The 22,485-nt window shown below is 34.8% G+C and overlaps 1 protein-coding gene across 1 annotated transcript in view; it reads right to left on the bottom strand.

The window, feature by feature from the left end:
* Positions 1–22,485, bottom strand: part of eag (ether a go-go) — a 356,951-nt gene that overhangs the window by 46,052 nt on the left and 288,414 nt on the right. Inside the window, exon 7 of the mRNA XM_068229611.1 lies at positions 22,078–22,473. Coding sequence (XP_068085712.1) covers positions 22,078–22,473 — 396 coding nt within the window. The remainder of the gene's footprint in view (positions 1–22,077; positions 22,474–22,485) is intronic.

Here is a 22,485-nt window from a genome sequence, read left to right on the forward strand (position 1 = left end):
CGCACGGTACTCCCTGCCTGTCGTAAGACGCAACTGAAAGGAGGAACAGGGGCATTGACGTTTGGAGCTTGAGTTGTCGACTACGAGTTCTTCTATCTTAGTCTGGCATTGCTTACATTTTTACCAGGATCCTCGCTTTCATCCTTCCTATCTGACCTCCCTTGGTCAACTCTTGTCATTGTTCGACCCCAACGGCATTAGGTTTGTAAGGCCTAAGAAGTCTTATTTTCACACCTTTCATGCTCCATGCCTTTCTTTTTTCCGATATCTTCATTTTTCGAAGTATAGGGCCTCTTCTATTTTTACTTCCCACAAGTGTTAATAGAGAATTACTTGCCCAGCTGTACTTCCTCTTAATACGATGACCACCCCCACTAAAATCACACCTGGGCCGATGACCTTCGATGTTAGGCCCCTTAAAGCAACAATCACCATCAACATAATCAAAATCACACATTGAGACGGATTCTTTCCACTTTTATAAAGCCTTTTAAATTATTATCGTGCACATTGTTTGCTTCTAATCGATATATTTGCAGTTTAGTGAGGCAGATACTCTGAACATAGTGATAGTTACTCGGTATTCAAGGGCTAAGGCATTTCATGAATTAAATTTTTATACCTACATCTTACAATTGATAAACCATTCATAGAAGAACAATAAGAATGTTTAAATTAAGTTATTTAATGTAAATGTACGGAAGTCAGAATTGTTATTTATCGCATCAATACAGATGTATTGTATCGGTTCTTGTATGTCTTATGTTGTAAAACCAACAATGATAAGTAAAATGATATAATATTGGTTGATAATGACATTTATGGAATTCGTAACAAGGCGTATTTTCCATTATTTTTTTCCTTCGTTACCTATACATTGCATGAACTGTAAAATAAGAGAACAAGTTAAAATACACTTATAAAGTAATTTTGCCTCTAGAAAATACATTTTTGTGGACAATATGCTAGCAGATCGGATCGAAATAAAAACAGTCTTAATTTTTCCAATGCGATGCATAATTTCATGTGAGGTAATTAATTAAAAACGGTGTCGTAAAGGGGCTCATTAAATTCATTATGTAAATTCAGAAGCTATGTATACTGTAACCTCTAAGATTTTTAACAAAAACCAACGTTGTAAGTAAAGGAAGACTAAAATGCCAATAACCAGCTTTATGTGGTATTTTATATCTATGAAGTTAAGCGGTAATTTAATTCCTAAGACATTTAGGGGCGCTGGAATTATCAGTCAACTAAATCTTCAATTTACGAATTTTTCCTTGTGATCCTAAATCTTCTGAAGTTGGAAATATTAGAACTTCCTTTACTGAACTAAAATGAAGTCGCATTTATGGTTCAAGTAAGATTAGGCTTTGATTAATTACTTTGAGCGTTTAAAAACAATATAGAAGGAAGTATTTCCTATAATGTAGGTTCTATTTATTCTCTCTTTGTATCCTTCACATTATCAGTTTAGTGGTTCGTGAAACAAAGGGACGTATTACATTTAAAATGCCAAATGCTGAAAGAAGAGATGAGAGTAATTCAATTTGAAGACTCATACAGACAAACCGTGCTTTACAAACCAAAATCCGAACTCAAGACAGTCATAATTATCATACCACTGCTACCAACATAAGAAATTAATGTTATTTTATATGTTAATGTAAGTTAATGTCGGTTGGTATTTGAACGATATAAGTTTCAAACATAAAGTATAATTCCTGATCCAGAACGAGGTTTCAGTAAGTAATACATCATTTAAGTTTGAAAAATCTTGAATTTTGTTGGGATTAAAATCTCATTGAATATTGAATTTTCACGATCGCATTGTAATCGAAATCTACTTTCAAACTTTTAGGTCGTGTTGCGTACATAATACGTGTTGAAGAGATGTTAAGTACAGAACAAGAATGACCAACCAGACATTACTCTTCAACACGTACTACATGTACGCAACACGAACTAATAGGTTGAAAATTGATTTCCATTAAAATCACATTGTAAGTTTTCCCACTCCCCGAAAAATTAAGTGTGATTTAGCATTGTAATAAGTTACTTTGCAAGACTCGAGTGTTTCCTCTTAACTATTTTATGACACTGATATAGGTAGGTGATAGAATTTTACGAATTTTAAAGTGCTCCCTTTACTACGTCAACCAATCTTGTATAAATATCTTTATTAAAACTCCGTTACATCAGATTTTATTAACCATTCAATGTCTTCAACATGATATGGGATTGGTAATTACTGAATGTCATAACACGAACTATCAGAATTATGTTCTGGATAGCATAAACCATTTACTGCCATTACCTTACCCGAACAGGACACTCATGATAAGAGCAATATACAAGAAGCAAATAACTCACATTTAGATACACTTAAGATTTTTTTTTTATAAATGGCAGTTTTATAATAATATGTTCCCAAAACACACAAAAACATTTAGAAGCTTTAGAAAACAGCATTAACGCTAACATTTAGATATTATTATGGGTTAGTGTTTTCTAAACCTAAGCCTAAAACATCTATACGTTTGTCTTATCGAAGGGGGGTCATACGACAGTGCAAGGGTAAGGAGGTCTTGCGAGCTGTGGAGATGGGGAGTTAGAGCTAACATTTAGTATACAAGCACAACATCAAGAACGATCCACAACTATCACAACATCTAAAACATCGAAAGAAATACAAACGGTGCATCACAAATACATTTTAAGGAAGGTGAAAGAAGACTTAAGAAAATAAAATCAAAAATTGTTTTGACATCACAAGAAATATCTTCTAAATGATACAGGAATTTGTGATAGACAAGGACATTGATAATGTGGGACTGAATTAAATTATCAGTTCAAGACTGATAGGATATGAAAAATTCTTAAGTATACAAAAATTGAACGTTAACTATTTGAGCACTGATAATAAATTTTGAAAAAAACACCAAATACTGAAAGTAATCGTTTGCTACATATAAATCTGAGTCCATTTGTGGATCCTTTCCTTCCATGGTTTATGTGATAGGTTTCTATAAAACACCGCTGTTGTCGAATTTTGATCGAGCGTTTCATATCTTTAGGTTTCGACAGGTTTACGTTAAAATAATTTAAAAGGACACACTGAATCTTGTTTAAATCCTGTCTTGGACAAAACTTGCTTTATTAATTTAAATGAGGAACTTTGTACATTTGTATCAACACATACAAAGTCTTATAGAAAAATTCAGCGTAGCAGTTAATATACCTTGAAAACTGTTATGAAAATTACATTTAAATTGAGACTATATGTAATTTATATTTAAGAAAATCTTACAGAAATTCTGGCACTCTTCATTTATTTATAACTTCCTAGAAATTATTCCACACTGTAGCGTTTCATGAAGAACATACGGAGATTTCCTTTCTTGATTGAGAAATAACGTTTAAACTTTGATCTTATCTACCCTATTGCAAAATGGTGATCCTTCAATATTCAAGCTGTTTTGCTAATGAGGAATATTAAATATGTGGATATTCAAGGAATTTTGTTCTTTAAAGGTTCTTACTTGAGTACTTCCTAGAAAGATATACTTAACAATTTTTAAACTGATTTTAAATCATTCTGCACCAACATTTCATAACAATTACAGATTGTGCTGCTTATTGTGGTGCCCTATTAATACATATAATTATATTCATTGGTACGATTTATCTGTACGTAAGTACAAACGGATCTATCCCCTCTCCTAAAAGAAATTTATATCACTTTTATAGAACAGAGGAGTCGGTGTAATTGTAACAGTTTTGATTATCATCAACCTTACATGTTAAGTTTTGACAACGTTCGCTGCATAATTCAAACTTTTGGATAATGTAAATGGTACTACTGTAATAATACTTGAAGACAAAAGGTAACTTTCAAGAACCGTTTTGAAATTACAAAATAACAGATACGTAAGATCATCCTTCACTGATGAAACTCTCAAGAACGCCAATTTCAGGAATTAATTTGAAGAAATAAGCAATTCAGTATTGGTATTAACTTGTCCTGATTGGCAGTCATTTTTCTGAAATTTTTAAAACGATCATACCTTTTCCAAAGAAGGTAGGATCTGCTGGTCGTAATAAGTTTCTGTTTTCTGACATAATTTACTGCGGCGGTGAAACAGGGGGTTACTAACTGTTATAAGTGAAAGAGCTAATTTAGTAATAATATTTTTCCCTTGAATGATATGTTAATGTATGAAATTCTACGAACCAGAAATTTGGGGTGTGAGTAGGGCAAATATACAGGGTGAACAAAAAATGCCGCACTTGGAGGTCGGAATGCGATTCCTCATCCCATTGCAAGACAAAAGTTTCTATAGCCAAATCGGATCTGGTGCTGTTGGAAAACAAGTCGAAAACGAGAAGCTGACAACACTGTCACATCCTGCAGCGCATCGGAATCTAATAGAGAAACGTGCCTCATCCCGCTCTACCGTACCCGCCGTCGCAGCTCACTGAGTAGACGACTGGGTTATCAAGCCCACATGCACCATGGAGCTACGGCTCGAATCTACGTCAGAGCTTTTTCTTTTGTGTGTGTGACGTCAGGTCCCTAGTTCCCGTCGTGTAATTGCGTTTGTAAGCATGACATCCTGTTGTCACATGACAATAGTCGAACACATGACAGTGTGATCCATTCAACTGAATGCATGAGTCGACTAACCACGCAGTGCAAACCATAACTGGTCCTGTCAAGTGCATGTAGGGCGGCTTCCTGATGAAGTACACAAACGGCGAATACGTCGATATACTTTTAGTGTTGGGTGCATCCAATAACCAAGCTTCTGTTGCTGTTCGTATGCGGCACGGTACCCTCAAAGGCGCCATCCCGATAAGAATGCTTTTCGTCGCCTTGAGCAACGCCTGCGGGAAACCGGTAATGTTCGTCCACAAGTAGTGGACAGAGGTCGTCCAAGGACTAGACGTACTCCACAAACAGAGGACGACATTCTTGAAGCCGTTCACCAGCCACCTCGGCGAAGTACCCGTTATATTGAAAGGCAGTTCAAGGTATCTCAAACACTGCTTGTTGACGTGTTGCACGATGAAAAACTTCATCCATATCATTACACGGTAACTCAACACCAGCGGCCAGAAGACCGCATTCAACGAGTGCAGTTCTATGAATGGCTTTTGCAAACAAGTTGAAGATAACGAACATTTTATAAAGAATGTGATATGGATTGACGAATGTAGCTTCAATCGGGAAGGTATTTTCAACCATCACAACAGCCATTATTGGTCTGACCACAACCCACATGTCACCCCTGAACGTGGTTTTCAGGCACGCTTTGGCATAAACCTGTGGGCTGGAATCGTGGAAGAAGTGCTTTTAGGCCCTTGCCTATTGCCGGACAAGTTGAATGCGCCCCGCTAGCGTACGTTTCTGGGCAATACTTTGCCTGACGCTTTAGAAAACGTTCCACTTGGTGTTCGGCGACAGCTATGGTTTCAGCATTATGGTGCGCCGCCACACTTTGGAATGACTGTACGTAACTGGTTAAATGAAGCGTTTCCAGGGAAATGGATTGTCGCACAGGTCCAATGTTCTGCCCTCCACGTTTCCCGGACCTTAATCCACTAGATTTTTATTTGTGGGGACACTTAAAGGAACATGTTTATAGTACTCAACCCATGGATGTACAAGACCTAATAGCTCGCGTGCATGCTGCATCGGCAATGGTGGATGCAGGTGTGTTACGTAGGGCCCGGCAAAGTATGCTCCAGCGAGTTTGCGAAGTGTTTGCAAATGCAAGATGGTCGTTTGAACATCTGCTGTGAAGTGAACGTTGCTCGTAAGTGTACTTACCGGCGTTGTGATGATAAGACTGGACGTCACACGTACACTATGGAATTATTGTGCGTAGCATAAAGGGCAATCCCGTGTAGCCTACCTACTGTACTGTATTGTGTTTCCTTGTACCGCATTGGATAGAGACGATATTACTGTATCCACTATTATGTTCTACGTATTGGCTTTATTTGTGCCATGGACGAAACAAAGTGGTCGTTTACGTCTGTAAGAAGTTCAAGTTACGTTGAATGTTTAAATAAAGGTAACTGTAACGGTAAGACAGAACATAGTGTATTGCATAGTGGAGGTGTACATTGGATACAATTTAATTCACCGGGCGAGTTGGCCGTGCGGTTAGGAGCGCGCAGCTGTGAGCTCGCATCCGTGAGATAGTGGGTTCGAACCCCACTGTTGGCAGCCCTGAAGATGGTTTTCCGTGGTTTCCCATTTTCACACCTGGCAAATGCTGGGGCTGTACCTTAATTAAGGCAACGGCCGCTTCCTTCCCATTCCTAGGCCTTTCCCCTCCCATCGTCGCCATAAGACCTATCGGTGTCGGTGCGACGTAAAGCAATTAGCAATTTAATACAGTAACTGAAAAAAATTGGCGCGAACGTGACTTGAACATCGGCGCGCCCACACAACCGGCATTCGTGACATTAGCTCGTCTCACTGAGCTAATGAGACAGCTCCGGCAGAGCGCCGAATTCATGCGACCTGTGCTTGGCCACGCTGCACGTCGTTACGGCGTTGCCAGAACCTCTTTTCTTAACTCGCATTTCTATTAAACCTATTGGTGGGACCACGTTTTGAAAGATAAACTTTTGTCGTGAATTTCGACTAGGAACCGCATGCCGACCTCCACGTGTGGAAGTTTTTGTTGACCCTGTATTTATAACGAGTCATCGTAATGAATAGAAGTGAAATTCCGATGCATCTTTCATGAGACTCAGAACAGATAACAGGCCCCTCGTATACTTTTGCAACACGAGAGTCTGTTGAATATTGTTTGTAAAGTCGTACCGAAGTGAAAGAAAGATATTTATTTTATGCAATACGTTTTGAAAATGATGCTTTTTTGCTAGTTGTTTTACGTCGCACCGACACAGATAGGTCTTACGGCGACGATGGGACAGGAAAGGGCTAGGAGTGGGAAGGAAGCGGCCGTGGCCTTAGTTAAGGTACAGACCCAGCATTTGCCTGGTGTGAAAATGGGAAACCACGGAAAACCATCTTCAGGGCTGCCGATAGTGGGATTCGAACCTACTATCTCCCGGATGCTAGCTCACAGCCGCGTGCCACTACGCGCACGGCCAACTCGCCCGGTTTGAAAATGATGAATCACAGGTGAAGGTTATTAGAGAATTCCATTAAATATATGTAATACATATCTTCAAGGAAACAAACAACCGTCTATTTCATTCTTGGTGAATTATGATCTAAGCTGTATTGTATTTTAATAAGACTAATAATTGCTGCTCAAGTTAAACTGAAACAAGCCTAGGCCTATGCGTTTGAAAATAAAAACCAATTGAAAGTTTTATTCCTCAATTTTGAGTAACTTCTAAAATTGTATCTTCCTTTCCTACAGATCCATTCTGATATTCCTAGGCTAAACGCTGGGAAAGTATCTGCTTCTGGAGGAATTCACATCTTTATGCACTTCCATTATAGTACGCACGATCTTAAAAGACATAGTCTCGAATCCCTTGTCATTTCATTTGAAAATAACACTGCTGCTTTTAATGTTACTAATGACGTTTGTAACTAACAGGGGAATTTTGACCTGTTATAAAGTTCTGTCCAAGACCAGATTTTAGAGCTAACTAGTTTCAGTTGCCTTTTATTTTGTCCAGTACGGAAATACAAACACTCGCCCTGTTGATATTGAAGGAAATATAAAAAAAAAGCATGGCAATATTGCAGACTGGCAGCGTGCAAATGCTTTCAAGCCAGACAAATAAATATGTTCATGTATTCAGAAAAATAGATTGGTTCCGTTGATTCGTCGAGTACCTCTGCTGATGATTCTCCTAGCATGATGGGACAAAAATAAAACACACTTAACGTAATAAGACAAAAGCTACGAAATTATTGTTCATTTAGCACTACTGAAGTTATAATAGTATGTTTTAGTTTTATTTTAGTGTTAGAAATTAGCGTAGATTAGTTACATGGAAAACTAAGTATGACTATAACATTCTATATCACCTGTTTTGAGGATAAAAACATAGATCACATAGTATAATAAATTAAGAACAATGAGTTAGATAAATTTAAATAAACTAAAGTATCTAGATAGCAAATTTATTGCTGAAGGTCATGTTCGCCTTGACATCTGATATGATTTCATATTTTACATGAAACTAATTTTATATAACTTATGACATATATTTGGCCATTTCAAATCAGTTCCTTATAATTATTTTAATGTTAAGATTCTACTGCTCACGTGTATCCATCTGTTATTCCAAAGGTAGCTGATACTTTCTAGTTAGCCTCATATTTTCTTTGTTTCATTTCTCAGTCTGCTACTTCAACGTCAGTGAGCGTAAGTTTCATTTCTTCATTTTTATTCTGCTTCTCTCTTTGTTTGTTTATTTATTTGATTCATTTTACATTCTTCTTTCTTTCTTTCTTTCTTTCTTTCTTTCTTTCAGTTTAATTCCTGTGTAATATTTATTAGTTAATATGATAGCTTGATCTCTGATCGTATTCAGATATCACACTATTTTAGACTTCGATTTTCCATGCATTATAATCGCTATTACGACGTAGTCTGTTGAGAATTTTGCTCCAGTCTCGAAGAAACACTCGGCTTCATATTACGTTAGCTAATTGTGAGTGTTACCATTGTACTGTGAATGGTGTTGAGATCATCATTTTTCTGTAGTCTGTTCTTACTATTTTATATACAAACGAATTCCAATCACATAGTGGAAGTTGCAACAATTCAAATCAGCGCTGATCATTAGATTTTATCTACAATGAACGAATGAGATTACCTATAGTAAATGTAGTAAATGATTCTCAGCATTTTAATGATAAATATTTCATTAGTACGATTTTATTTAATTAATCGAAGTAACTAAATAGACTGCAGTAAACTATCCTCTTTACTGTATTATGCTATAAGCAATCCGTCGATTGTTCTTAATTGATCAATCAGTAATTGGGGGCCTTTTAAATATATTATTTTAATAGGCCTAGGAAGAATATAAAATTGATAAAACTCTTATATACTCATTTCGTATAATTCATTGACTTGTCACTGTGAACAACGTACAATAGCAATGCGGATTATTAAAGTCTATCGGATGCATAAATCCCGGAAGATTCCGAATATTATAGAAACATTCCATTGGAAATGTACTCTATTTTATGCAATTTTGAAAGTACACAAATATTTTAATATTTACATTTTATGATCGGATGGTCTCATAGTGGTTGCATAGTACAAGCTGTAGATTTAGCTTTATATTTAAGATAGTTTTAGACTAGAAGTTCTTTTGATTTATCCTTTAATTTATAAATAAAATGCAAACCATTCAGATTTTAAAATACCAAATGTTATTTAATTTATATTTTCTGTATAATACAAATTATTTATTCAGAATTTCATTAGATATTTCTGTGTAAAATTAACAAAATTAATTAAGGCTCTTTTGCTTATGAAAAATGCTTCTTTAGAATTTTAAAACATGCACGTTTAAACTAAAATTTAAAATATCAGTGAAGTGGTGAGGATAAGAAGAAGAAGAAGTAGAAGAATGAAATGGTTACATAGAATGAAAAAGGCGAGCAACGATAAAATAATGTGCTAAGAATTTTTTAGTATAGTAGCGAATTATATGAAACAGACAACCAATGCTTTTCCAAGGATGATGCACGACTTATGCAAACATTCCATTTTAAATCCATAACATGAGGCAATGAGAGAGATGTATCCTTAGTTACAGCGAGCAATGAAATAGAACAAGATGCAAAGTTTGCAGCCTATCTCCCTGTTTTAATGTTGTAAATACTAGTAAAACTTACATCAGAGAATACGATGTATTCAAATGCGGTATAATATCCTTCAACACAGCAGAATAAATATAAATACATATTAGTTACGATAACTGTTTCTTTCAAAGTTGGGCGCCGATTTGGAGGCCGTTGGTTTAAACTGTATCCGTGTTTTCTAAGTAGAAGTATTTGTCTAGAATAATTTGAAAATACAACCAAATTGACAATTTTGTAAGAATAATCTCTTATCCTCCATGCCTTCCATTAAATAATTTAATTTAAAGAAATCTTAGTGAATTTGTGGGTTTTCTTTTCATGTTACACTCTAAACAGACATACTAAATTGGACTGATTGAAGATGCTAAAAATATTCCTAATATAATTATTTTACTACTTAATAATTCGGTTTAGTGCTTAGATAAAACCGCTTGTTGGAAACGACGTACCGGTATTCCATTTAAGTTCGGGAACTTTGAATATTAATTACAAGGATATATAATGAACGAAATATTGTTTATAAATAGAGCAATATAGTATATTTAATGAAAATCGATTTTCTATAGATAACGATACTGCAAATATCTAAAATCAAAGAAGTAACTAATGTGAAGGATTTCTTCGTGATGTTTATAAATACTAGTCCTATGTTCCGCATATTATTCCAAATGGACGAGAATATTGTGTTGTCAATTATTGTAAAATATGTAATTAAAGAAACATCGTAAATACTGTCTATACAACCATATAAAAATTTAATCATAACGTATTGATTATTAAAATGTCAAACCCTAAGTTTTCGTCAACAGAAATATGAACGTCATAATGTCCAATTAAGGGATTTTCGTCTTTATTTGAACTGTGAAGTACCGAAATACAGTTAATAAATTGGTTTCCCAAGATATCAGTAAAAATGTCAGTAAGGAATTGTCCACTAAAGTTGGTTGCATTTTCAAATCAATTGACATATGTAGTTCTTGAGATTAATTGTATTGCTAAATGAAGAAACTATCTGCGAGTGTTTCGTTTTCTTTAATTAAGTTTCAATATCCATGAAAGGAAGAGAATATGGATTGTTTGTACAATGTAAAAGTGAAGACTTCTTGAAAATCCCTTCCATTTGAAAGAAAAGGAAACTATGTATGAATCAAATTTATATGCGTTAGCATTTCAAACTTATCCGGAAAAACAATGTAAACAGTGTCAAAGTGTCAATGTTTTCATTACTCCGCAAAATAATACATTTCAAAAAAGCAAAAAATCTTGTGCGGTGAAAAATAATGTCATTCCAAGGACATGTACAAAGGAATTTTATTAATTTGTGGGTTGATTGATATTTACTATAAAACAATAGATACAACACTAGACAGTAACACAAGCAAAACACCGGGATTTATTGGATCACAAAAACATACCCCCCCTTGTTCTAAACTAACCTCGAAAAGTATTATGACTGTAAAATGTACAATGACGACGTAATTTATTGGCAGTATTAAATGACTATTTTTATTAGTAACTATAAGAAACATACGAATTGAACTATTATGCAAACACATGCACGATTATGCAGCATTCAAAGAACATTCAAACAAACGATCAGCTATTTCTACAAATGAACATACATTTATGTACATGTGCAAGCTTTAATACCATGTACAGTACAACAACTACTAATTCATAAAGCCTTTTATTTACAAGATCACAACAGTAAAATGTATACACCATCATTAAACATGAAGAATAAGAATAGAAACCACACGGTGATATCTACCTTAGAAAGAGAATATGCTGCCATCTATTGGAATCGGTGGTAGGCTTCTCTTGCTACAGTAAAAAAAAGAGAGCTTGGCACACAGATCAGTTATACAATAGTTGCAATACAGATGGCGTTAAGTGTTTCTGACAATAGCAACACCTGTATACCTACCTGTATTTTTCATTTATACAGAGACTATTAATTAATATATCAAAGAAAGAAGAGAACATTTCTGCTTTCCATGAAGCAAGACATTTTTAATAGGTATATGCAATCATATTAAAAATGTTCAAATCATATATGAAATTATATGTACCTTTAAATTTATTGTGTTTATTAACTTTATAAATCATAAGATTCCCTGTGACTTTAAATATAAATCTTGATCCTACTAACAGTATGGCGTAAATTAAAACAGTGTAAGAATCACACGTCCGTATGACAAATATTGTACATGCAGCTGCCAAGCCCATAGGGAAAATCATGTTTAAAGGACGCTGCTTTGAGACTGAATTGTCTTCCTGTCTTGTACTTTAAAAAATGATGTCACTTCCCGTGAAGGTTTAAAAGTTTAGAAACACATGAAACGGTTAAAATGAACTTGTTATTAAGGCTTAATTGGTTAATAATTTTATAACTTATTTATCTCTAGGGTTAAAACTATATACTTATTAACAGTGTTAATGAACGAATATTTCATTCTGTAATATCTATCTCATAAATGCAAAATGTTTTAATAGGTATTCATTTATTTCAAATGAGTTTTATCTCAAAATGTTCTTGAAGTAATTTTTATGGCTATTCGCCGACTTCCTCGGTAATAACTGGTTTTTAAATATATTCTAACTTTAAACCTTAAATGCGTAGCATTGTATATATGCAAAGAATAATTATTTGCTTACTATTCATTCTCTTAGACTGCTGAATATCGTTAAAACAAAATGAAAGTCAGAAAAGAGTATTTTAGATTGTTAGTCATGGTAGTAGTGATACATGCTTAGATTTATTAACTAAGTGGATATCTAAGCAAGTATGAAAAACCTAGAAAAATTGCGTTGATCTTGCATAAACCCTGCGTAAATTCAAAGGTGGCATTGCAAGAGAATGAGACCGATTTTGGACGTTACTTAGTAAAGAAGAACAAATATTCGAGGATCATTAACCTCTCCAACTGATGTTAAGGAAGGATTCTAGCAGCCCGGTAACCACTGAGGAATTTAAAATGAGCAGCAAGCAAGTTGCCATTACGTAAGTGATACACCTTCATCACACAAAAAAACATGTAGATTGAACCTCTATCTGAACAGAGGAAAAAAGTGGTTCTAGGTTTTCCATGCTAATTATTTTGAGTGAGTTGTAAATTGCAAATAGCGAAGGTATTAAAATATTGTTTATGTCAGAGCATTCATGAATATCGACATTGCCTTACTCCGAAGTGTGGTAGTAGCCCCGGGGGCTAATTGCACAGCTTTGCATATTTAACTTTGAACTGACCAATGTTTGTCTGATGATTATATACAACTCCTTAATTGAAAATAATATTTCAAAGAAATACTAAGTTGCGCATTTAAGAGTTATGTGTAAGCTAGATAATATCAAAAGGCAAAACTTCTATGAAGATATTCACATTTCCCTTCGATGGCCGTTACTTAGGAGTGTATATATGGAAGAGCTTTGTAATTGTAATTCTCTCCATGAAATAGATTGCAATATCCCAATTAATTTAGCAATATTAATGCGATATGGTAGTAACTTTTGCTGATTAATTTATTTACCGAAACAACTGCTGTTAAAATATTACTTTCTGACAGAAATAATTTGTAATATACTGTATAGTAATTAAATATGGGATAGCGTTTCCATTATAATTCACGCTTTGCAACTACCAGAATTTTGCTTTCATTACACATGCCATTCAACTTTTGCTTTTCGTTTTCCAGGAATTTCAGCTATCGCGTTTGTTTATTTATATATTCTGCAGTTAATATTGTGAACTGGAATTGGTAGCATTGTTGTATTTTGTTGATGCAAGTCTAAGTTATTTTAGCAAAATAAAATCGTGTAAATATTGAACGAATAATAATAGTACGTACAGTGCGAACCGCATACAGCTGCAAGGAATCAATATACTAGTTTGGTGCGATTTTTACTGGTGAAGTGTTTGCATATTAATAGGATTATTGCTTTTTGTGGTGCAGTGGCGTAGTAAACAATCCTGGCATTAACTAGGTTACGCAATGCAATTAGGGACACACTCCATATATGGTGTATTTCATTTCTCCTGTTCGGATACAAATCAAGATTCATTTCGGTTTTTTGTGGAAGTCATGACCAATAAATCACTAACAGTGTTTTATAGTCATTCATACGACCAAAACAATTGTTTCTTACAGATAAATAGGAAGCTTACTACGCTGGTGAACAACTGAAATATTTCTTTGGTGAAACCATCACTTAAAATGATCATGTTTGGAAGATGCGCGGGTGCCTGATTTTGTTATCCCCCAACTGAATACATATATCATAAGGTATAATATGTGGCAATGTTCCTATCATCGTTGTGTATTAGATTAGTGCTTATAAATTTTTTTGTGAAGACAAGCATTAGCAGTGGACGGAGATTTAGATGTATTTTTCAAAAAATATCCAGATTCAATGAGGAGGCATGAAGGATTCCATCAATTCGTTCTTAGATACAAAATATTGTGAGTTAAGAATATTTTTGGACGCTTCTAATAGAAGAAAATAATTTAGGTCTCATTTGAAATAGTAACTTGAAATTTCCTTGCAAACAAGAGAATTCTAAATGCAGATGAATTAGTAATATGCTGAAGGCGTATCAAGGAATGGAATGCAACTTGTCTTCAAAGTTGATTTCCTCCATTCTCACTTAGACCTCTTCTCGGGAAATCTCAGTGAAGTAAACGGTCAACAAGGGGAGGAATATTTCGCCTGTCGGGAAAGTTAACAGTGAAGTTAGAATCACTCTATGCTGACCGATTTCTTGTAGTAAAAGATAATAGACAATGCACAGTAAGAACGTAAGGGAAACGCTAATAGGAGAAACGACACTGAGGCTGATTTGCTCCTTGACATACACACACACAGAAGGCTACATTATTTGAAGTAGTAACTGTACCGGTTGGTACACCCCGACCCCGCAAGTTTAAATTGTGCGCCTAAAATAATCCCCTACAGGAGAAACTCCGAACTTTAAAATCTGTATTAAATCAATGGTTCCTTGGAAGATGTCACTACGGTAAATTTTGAAGTGTTCTGAACTATGTCTATTTCGATTCGTGTTTGTTTGCTCTGTAGCAAGAGGTGTGGACATTCTCTTCCATATGTCACTACCAAAAAAAAAACTATGACTATGCACCCTGGTGCGAAGTGAACTAACTGTTTTGAAGAAATTTTGTATCCCTAAGTTTGTTCTTTGCTAAATTTCTTTCTTTCATTTTTTGGGTTGGCAATATTGATCTCATCTTCCGCCAGTTTTGAATTCTACCAATCACTAATTTTCTAAAATAATTTTCAGCCAATCATGTATATCGTCTCCAATGTTGTATGTAACTATTGCGTCCACCAATAAACAGAGTGGGTGTGGCGTTTTTCTTTCATGAAAGGTCTCGAAGTTTCCTTGTGGGTATAAAACTGCTGATTGTCATGGCACGGCGCCACTTCATCGACATCTTGCTTAGTGTGTGATTATGTAGCAGGGGACGGGAAGCGCCTCTTTCTTCGGGCAGCAGTTCATCAACAAGGTGATGGCCGTTTAATAACTTTTCTTGCTAGCTCAGCAGTTTAACCCACGGGGCGGGTTCGAAACTTTTCTCATGTAACCTACCTTGTAAAATGTAATATCTTTGTAAAACTCTATATCTTTAACCGCAAATTGGGATAGGGAGTGCTTAACCCTCTCGAGCTCCCACTCATATCGTTTTGAGGTGACTACGTTTTCTTAACCAATTTTCTTCTCTTCTTAAGGTAATAAAAGTTTTTCTTCTAAGAGTCACCTCTCTAGTATGGGATTAGCCCCTGTATAACCGACCGAGTGCCACCTAGTTTTTAAGAAGTTTCATGTAGGAGTGCAAGCTACGCCTCCAGCCAATTTGGTATTTTAGGGCCATGTAATTAACCTGTTCTTTTCTGATAAGGCCCAGTAGATTGGGTACATGATACGCCTGTATAAATCTGTAAGTTGTGCCCGAGGGCAAGTGATGGTGAAATTTGAGGTTGCCTTAAATAGGCGTGAGTAACTGAGAGCCTGTTAGTTCTCTCCGAATTGGATTTTTTGAGTGCCTCTAGAAGGCCTGAAGGTGTTTGTTGGGAGCAAGTGCTCCTTGTATGAAGGGGTTTCCTACTCCATGAATTAAGTGTATGTAGGTAAAACGGAGCTTGGATCTCAGGATGTATGCCCGAGAGCTTTGTAAAATGTAGGGCTGATAGCCCAAGGGGGTAAAAAATCCCTAAAATTTGGATACCTCTAGTCTTGCTGTTTACTTGTAATTGTACCTGATTTTTGGCTTTAATCATTTCTTGTTGAACTTGTTGATATTCCAAATTATATGTAAATCTTGTTCTGTTTGAAAAATATAACCTTTGTTGAAGTTTTAAATTAACTTTAAATTTCGTAGTTAGACCCATTCGCCGCCCGCACCTTCTTTCCACATCTGCTAAACCATCAAAACACGGTAACAGTAACAAATTACCTAAATGTATTGTAAACGCAAACATGTTCAGCGATTTTATGGTTACTTTCGAATTCAACAAGCAAAAATAAATCGCGTACGTCCGTTAAATATACAAGGGACTTATTACCACTTGTTTTCCAGCGTGGTTGTTGTATGATCGTTTGTAATTAATATTAAGATGCACAGTGTTAACCAGCTAGCGAATTTAAGCAGTTTTCACCAAATGCTAAGTCGGAAAGTAAATTATTAGTCAATACCAGTTTAATCATTATGCGACAATTTTAAAACATCCTACGCAGAAGTTACTGTACGGTCACGTAAAACCCCGCACAGAAAAGTAATGCTGTCCTGCTTTGAAGGCAGGTAGGTGTAGATATGTACATTGATCACATCGGGTTCACAAAACCGAGTACTTTATCTTCGAAGTTCTTTCTTTTCTTGTACTTACGAAATATATTTTCATGTGTTTCAAAACTCTAAGGTTTTAACTGATGTCCTTAAAACCGCTAAAGGGACGTAATGCAAGGTTTGAATGATATGATTTATTCGTTGTTGTATAGACAAATTTTTGGAATATCAGATCCATGAAAACTACATCAGAAAATGTACCAATTCATTTAATAATGAAGAGATTCAATATTACTTAGAGTTCTACGAGTAAGGAAACTTTTACTTGATTAATATAACGATGAATAACTACTTGTCCTTTTAATTTATTAAAAAATAACAAGTGTTACAGACCTCCATATTATGTCTTGGATATCAACCATGGCTTTGTGCATACGGTGAGCACTATGCACAAGTTATGGTGTTAGTGATTTTGTATTACCGAAATTAAAAGCAAATTTCGATTCATTTAATATTATTTGCATAGTAGCTTGAAAATGTGGAAAAATCCCAATCATTCAATGAAATACCTACATTAGTATTTATTTATTTATTTATTTATTTATCAAGTAGAAATTATTTGAGCTTCGAAAGAACAATATATGAATACAATAACACTAAGTTTTAGAAATGACTATAAATCTCCGTTATTTATTTGAATAGCATTTGTGAATACAACGTGTGGACAATCTACAAACAATTTTAAATTTTAAATTATTTAAACGTTCGCAAATAATTAATATAAATGATTAATTTCTGTTTCATAATTATTTTGTCCTATTTCCTCGTAGCAATCTTTTTCTTGATGAGGTTAGTCTTTTATTATTTGATGAACGTTTAAAATGTTCCTCCTCCTATTTTCTACTTCGGATAGTATGTATCTAAAACTATCCCAATCGTGACAAAATATCATAGCTCAAGGAGAAATGTGATCATCATGTTATCAGCTGCATTGGGTGTAACATATATTTCTTTCGAAACTAATTTGTTACTACGGCCACCTAGCAATGAGTTCCCATTGCAAAGAAATGTTTGTCCTCGTCAAATAATTTGTGCTATAGGGTACTCTTTCTATAGAATTTATATGTCATCCTCAACGTGAAGCAAAATGGGTAGTTCTGTGTTTCTTTAACAATACATTATCTATATGGGAATACATAATTAACATAATAACTTGCAGTCTCTTCTGTGCATTGCCATGCTTTCGACTAATGTCTTAACTCTTATTTGTTCATTATATACACTGAATTCAAATCATTTTCTACTGTGGGGTGGAAAGCACCTGAATTTGAATGGTAGCAATAATTTTATACTTTGAATTCAGGATCAGTGTATCCTTTGGGTGGTAGCAGCAGCGAGCGGTAAGAATGTGTGGAGGAAATGCTATTGACAGCTTAAGATGGATACAAAATAAAGTTCGGCATGCATTAATTATTCCAAAAAGCTGTGTCAAAATATCAATTATATATAATCCACTTCTAAGTATATATAGGAGTTATGTACTTCTAAAAGAAGATATTTACAAATCTGTGCTAGAAGAAAGAGAGATAGATAAAGAGATAGAGACAGACTGTAACAGAGACAGACAGAGTAGTTGATCAGTAACCGAGTTTTTTCTACAAGAGTAGACCACTGTAGAAAGAAAGAAATTTAAAAACAAAGATGGGGATGCAAAGTTCGAAAGGAGAAGATGTATATTGCTACGTAACCACAGTCATCACAGTTTTTGTTACGCTTTTTAGAGATGCAATTTTTCTAGCAATATGCTGCACTAAACTCTAAGAGTTATGCTTATTAGTATATATAAATATGTCATTTTCCATTAAAAACAATATAATTATTACGTAGCAAGTCTCTAGACAAAAATAAGTAATCTATCAGCTTAGTGCACAAAATTTCCATCTTCAGTAATTATAAAAAATAAAAATAAATACAAGTGAAAAGCCAACAAGAAAACCACTAAGGCTCCATTTCACAGTTCTATCCTAAGATGATGCTATGCTTTATTATTTTCATACAAAATTAAGCTGTTTTTGAATAAGTTTTATTAGTTAAAGCAAATAAACTGGATGAACATGAACCGCGAACAAACATAAGATTATACTCCCAAATCATCATGAACAATTCAATATAAATTATTAAAGAGAATGGTGTAAAAATAACCTTCAATATGTAGCCCTCTACAAATAGTATTTATGTTGTCTATAATGTTTCTCCTCGAATGTTTCAGAGTAGCATATTAAAGTTAGTAAAGTTTTACAATATTTTGCACATTAGGTTCGTGTTTTCTATTCAGTCGTCAACCCAGAGGTAGTTTGGATCTTTATTAAACACCATCGTCGATTATCTGACGGTATATATAATTCTTTACTTAGAATAATAACCATCAACGGGTTTGCCATAAGACACTGTATTGTACTTTTTTGTTTTGGAATATATTGCTTATAAGAAGCACAAAACTACGTACAGCCACCTTGGTAATCGTGGCTAGGTAGCTTTCCTTGAGGGCAAACCTCTTCCACACCTCCGCCTTCATCATCGGTATGCTACATCTTGCACCCACTAACAATCCGTAAACAATGAGGGAGTTTGCATGATATTTCTCTGTTATAACTGGATACTGGAGAGTAGATTTCCTGCTTCTCAGAGTGCACATCGTGTGTCTGCTGTTCACCTGATTCTGGACGTACTGTTGGGTCCAATATTACAGAACAATCTATCCTTTTATCGATGACTAGAGTATCTACTTTCGTGCTACCATTCTCAGCTAAGCAGTTCACTTCTTCATATACCTTCCACCCGCTATCGCTCAATGAACCAACGATAAAATTACAAGAAGTTAATTGACTCCTTTTGTAGATAATTAGACGGGATTCTTGGCAAAAGCCACATCAAACTATATACCTTGGACGTCTACGAACTTCATAAGGTCACCAAATTGTATACAAGTCGACATCATTTATTTATTTCATTTATTCCTGACTTATATACATGGCGAAGTTAGGGTTCACGGCCCTCTCTTACACTTGACCACTATACACAATGAAATTTAAAAATGTAAACATAAAAGTAAGACATCATCAGTGTGTTCTGAAGTCAAACACTTAAATTTTTATATAATTTTAAGGTGACACTCCGGAGATAGAAATAGATATTTTGGTTACTTTGTTGAAATTTTATTTTTGACTGAAATTGAAAGGATTGAGTTCTTTTTTTCTTGTCACGAAGTTATTCCGATGAATTCAAACAATTTATCACTGTAATAAAGCTTTGTATGCCAATTGTAATTTTACATTTAAATCCCATTTTCTCCCATAATATTATGCTAAATATAACACAAGTTGTATGGTATATGTATCACAGCTATATTAAGAAACCTGCGTATGGAATTTTTGAATGGAGAATTCTTTCAAGTAACGGGGACTTTTAAGTCCAAACGTTTAGAACGTAAAAAACTTTAGTACGATATATCTCCTAATACAAATTATGTACAGAAAATCGATATGTAGTGCTTTTAAAAGAAGTATTATCTACCTAATTCTGAATTTACATTAACGTGTTAATTATATTTCATGAAAAAATGGGAAATCCGGATTAGATGTCCCTCAACTATCTGGACCATAAACGATTTCTAATATGTATGGTAAAAAACATGACAGGTCTTATACGTTCAGTTTCAAAGTAAAATGCTTCAATTGGCAAAATACAAAGCCAGCGCAGAACTGGATAACATATCACATTGAAAACTCAAACCAAATTGATTTGATTCGATTTAAGCCTTGCATTGTTCTCTTGAAACTAGAATAATTTGAATATTGCTTATGAATTTTTTGGGCTAATATATTGTTCAGTTTTGTGGTGACATGTGTTTGAAAACGACATCTTTATAGATGAAGTATATCATAATGTATTGAATAGCAGAATTCGATTAGACATTTATATTGTACAATTGAGACTGTCAATACGGAATGAAATTCCAGGCAAGTAAAACATCAAACCCTCACTGCAATTTGAAAGTAAAGGTGGCTAAAATTGGTAGGGATATTGATTTGTAAAGGAAATGCTTGAATAATATATAACACCAACATTTCTGAAATCCACAATTCATAGAAACACAATAAAAATACAAAATACCCAATTAAGAACAGATCAAATTTGGTTACGGGAGGAGATTATGTTCCTTCAAAGAAAGATATCGTTTTTGAATAATGGACTTTATGAAACCCATTTAGAAGTACTCACTAACCTAGCACCGTTAGTATGGACCTCATTTCAAACACACGTCACCACAAAACTGAACTATATATATGAGACAAAAAACAAAAGACACTAGTCAAGAAATGGGAAAACCTTCAAAATCCAAGATATTACTAACGTGCCTAGAGTTACTTAAATATTACTTATAAAATTTGTTTCTCGGCTAATCCATACAGAATGGCATCGATGGTTGCACTCGTCTGTCACATTTCTAGGGAAAAGTGGTTAAACGTGAATTTCTCCGTATGACTTGATAAATGTCAATGAATTATGTAATTGTGACGATATCATTAAACTGAATAATGTTTACGCACGGCCACATTATTCAGACCCCAAATATCACACTTGAAAACGTGTTCATAAATAATTTCTTTTTCTTTCTACAGAAAAGGGACCAAACATTAAATAATCCACGTGACTTGGTAAACTTTAATTCTGAAAATAAAACCCAGAAAATGTCATTTTAGAAACGAAGAAAATATAGTTCTACATTAGCCTGTCGCTACTTGTTAATAGATGGAGTCCTTTGGAATCTATCTCTTGACACATTCTAGCGCAAATTGTAACTTCCACTGAAGTCTCGGTCTCATGTAAAAATGTGACAGTATAGATGCAGCAGAGGTACTGATGGTACTGATTAATGACATTCAGAGTAGTGCATCTGAATGTTCTGGCCCAGTGAGGAAAGCGACGGAAAACTAACTCATTCCTCATCAATAATTGTACACCTTACTGTAGCACCGACATAGGTTTATGCGGGCTTCCTACAACAGGATACTTTTTAGGTGGTTCTGTTTGAGGTTCCAAAGAATCAGAGAGATCTTCATAATAGTTCTTTAAATTTACTTTGGACACACGTTAGGGCTTAAGATAGAACTGTGAAACAGGCCTAGAAGAAAAAACAAAAATTAACAAAATAATCACAATTTGAAACATACTTCATTAAATTCTAAATAACAAAATAACGCAAACCAGGAAGTGACATCATCATTTTAAAGAATTAAAATATACGTAAAATGCGAGAGAATAAAAAAATGGAAGCCTTTCTGTGGTTATGGTTGGTCATAAATGTTCTTACTTACGTTATCTCCAAAAGTGTCGCTGGTATCGAGCACCAAGTTCCCACAATCAACACCAGAAGCGGTAGTGGTACTACTTACATCTTCATCATGATCAAAAGCGTTGAAGACATCATAGGGTAGGCATGAGAGGAGATCTATAATGAACCATGACTTCAGATAGTTCATTCGGATCACTTTAGGATCGGACACCACTTCTCCGCCAGGGCCGACGAACGTCGTATGGAAGTTGAGGACGATGTCGATAAAGAAGATGACATCCACAATGGAGTCAACGACGAGTAGAGAAACGTCTTCTGAAGTCTTGTTCTTGAAGGCTACGTTGTAGGGGACCATGATGGCTGTATAAAAGGTGAGGCAGAGGATGATCCAGTCCCATATGGCCTTGAAGGCACAGTAATGAAGGAGAATATGGGGCGGCGTCTTGGGAGCTTCTTGACGATACTGCGGCATTACATCTGCGTTCAGGCTCATCATCTAATAACAGAA

Source organism: Anabrus simplex, chromosome 11 (assembly GCF_040414725.1).
Source record: "Anabrus simplex isolate iqAnaSimp1 chromosome 11, ASM4041472v1, whole genome shotgun sequence".
In the NCBI taxonomy this organism is placed as follows: Eukaryota; Metazoa; Arthropoda; class Insecta; order Orthoptera; family Tettigoniidae; genus Anabrus; species Anabrus simplex.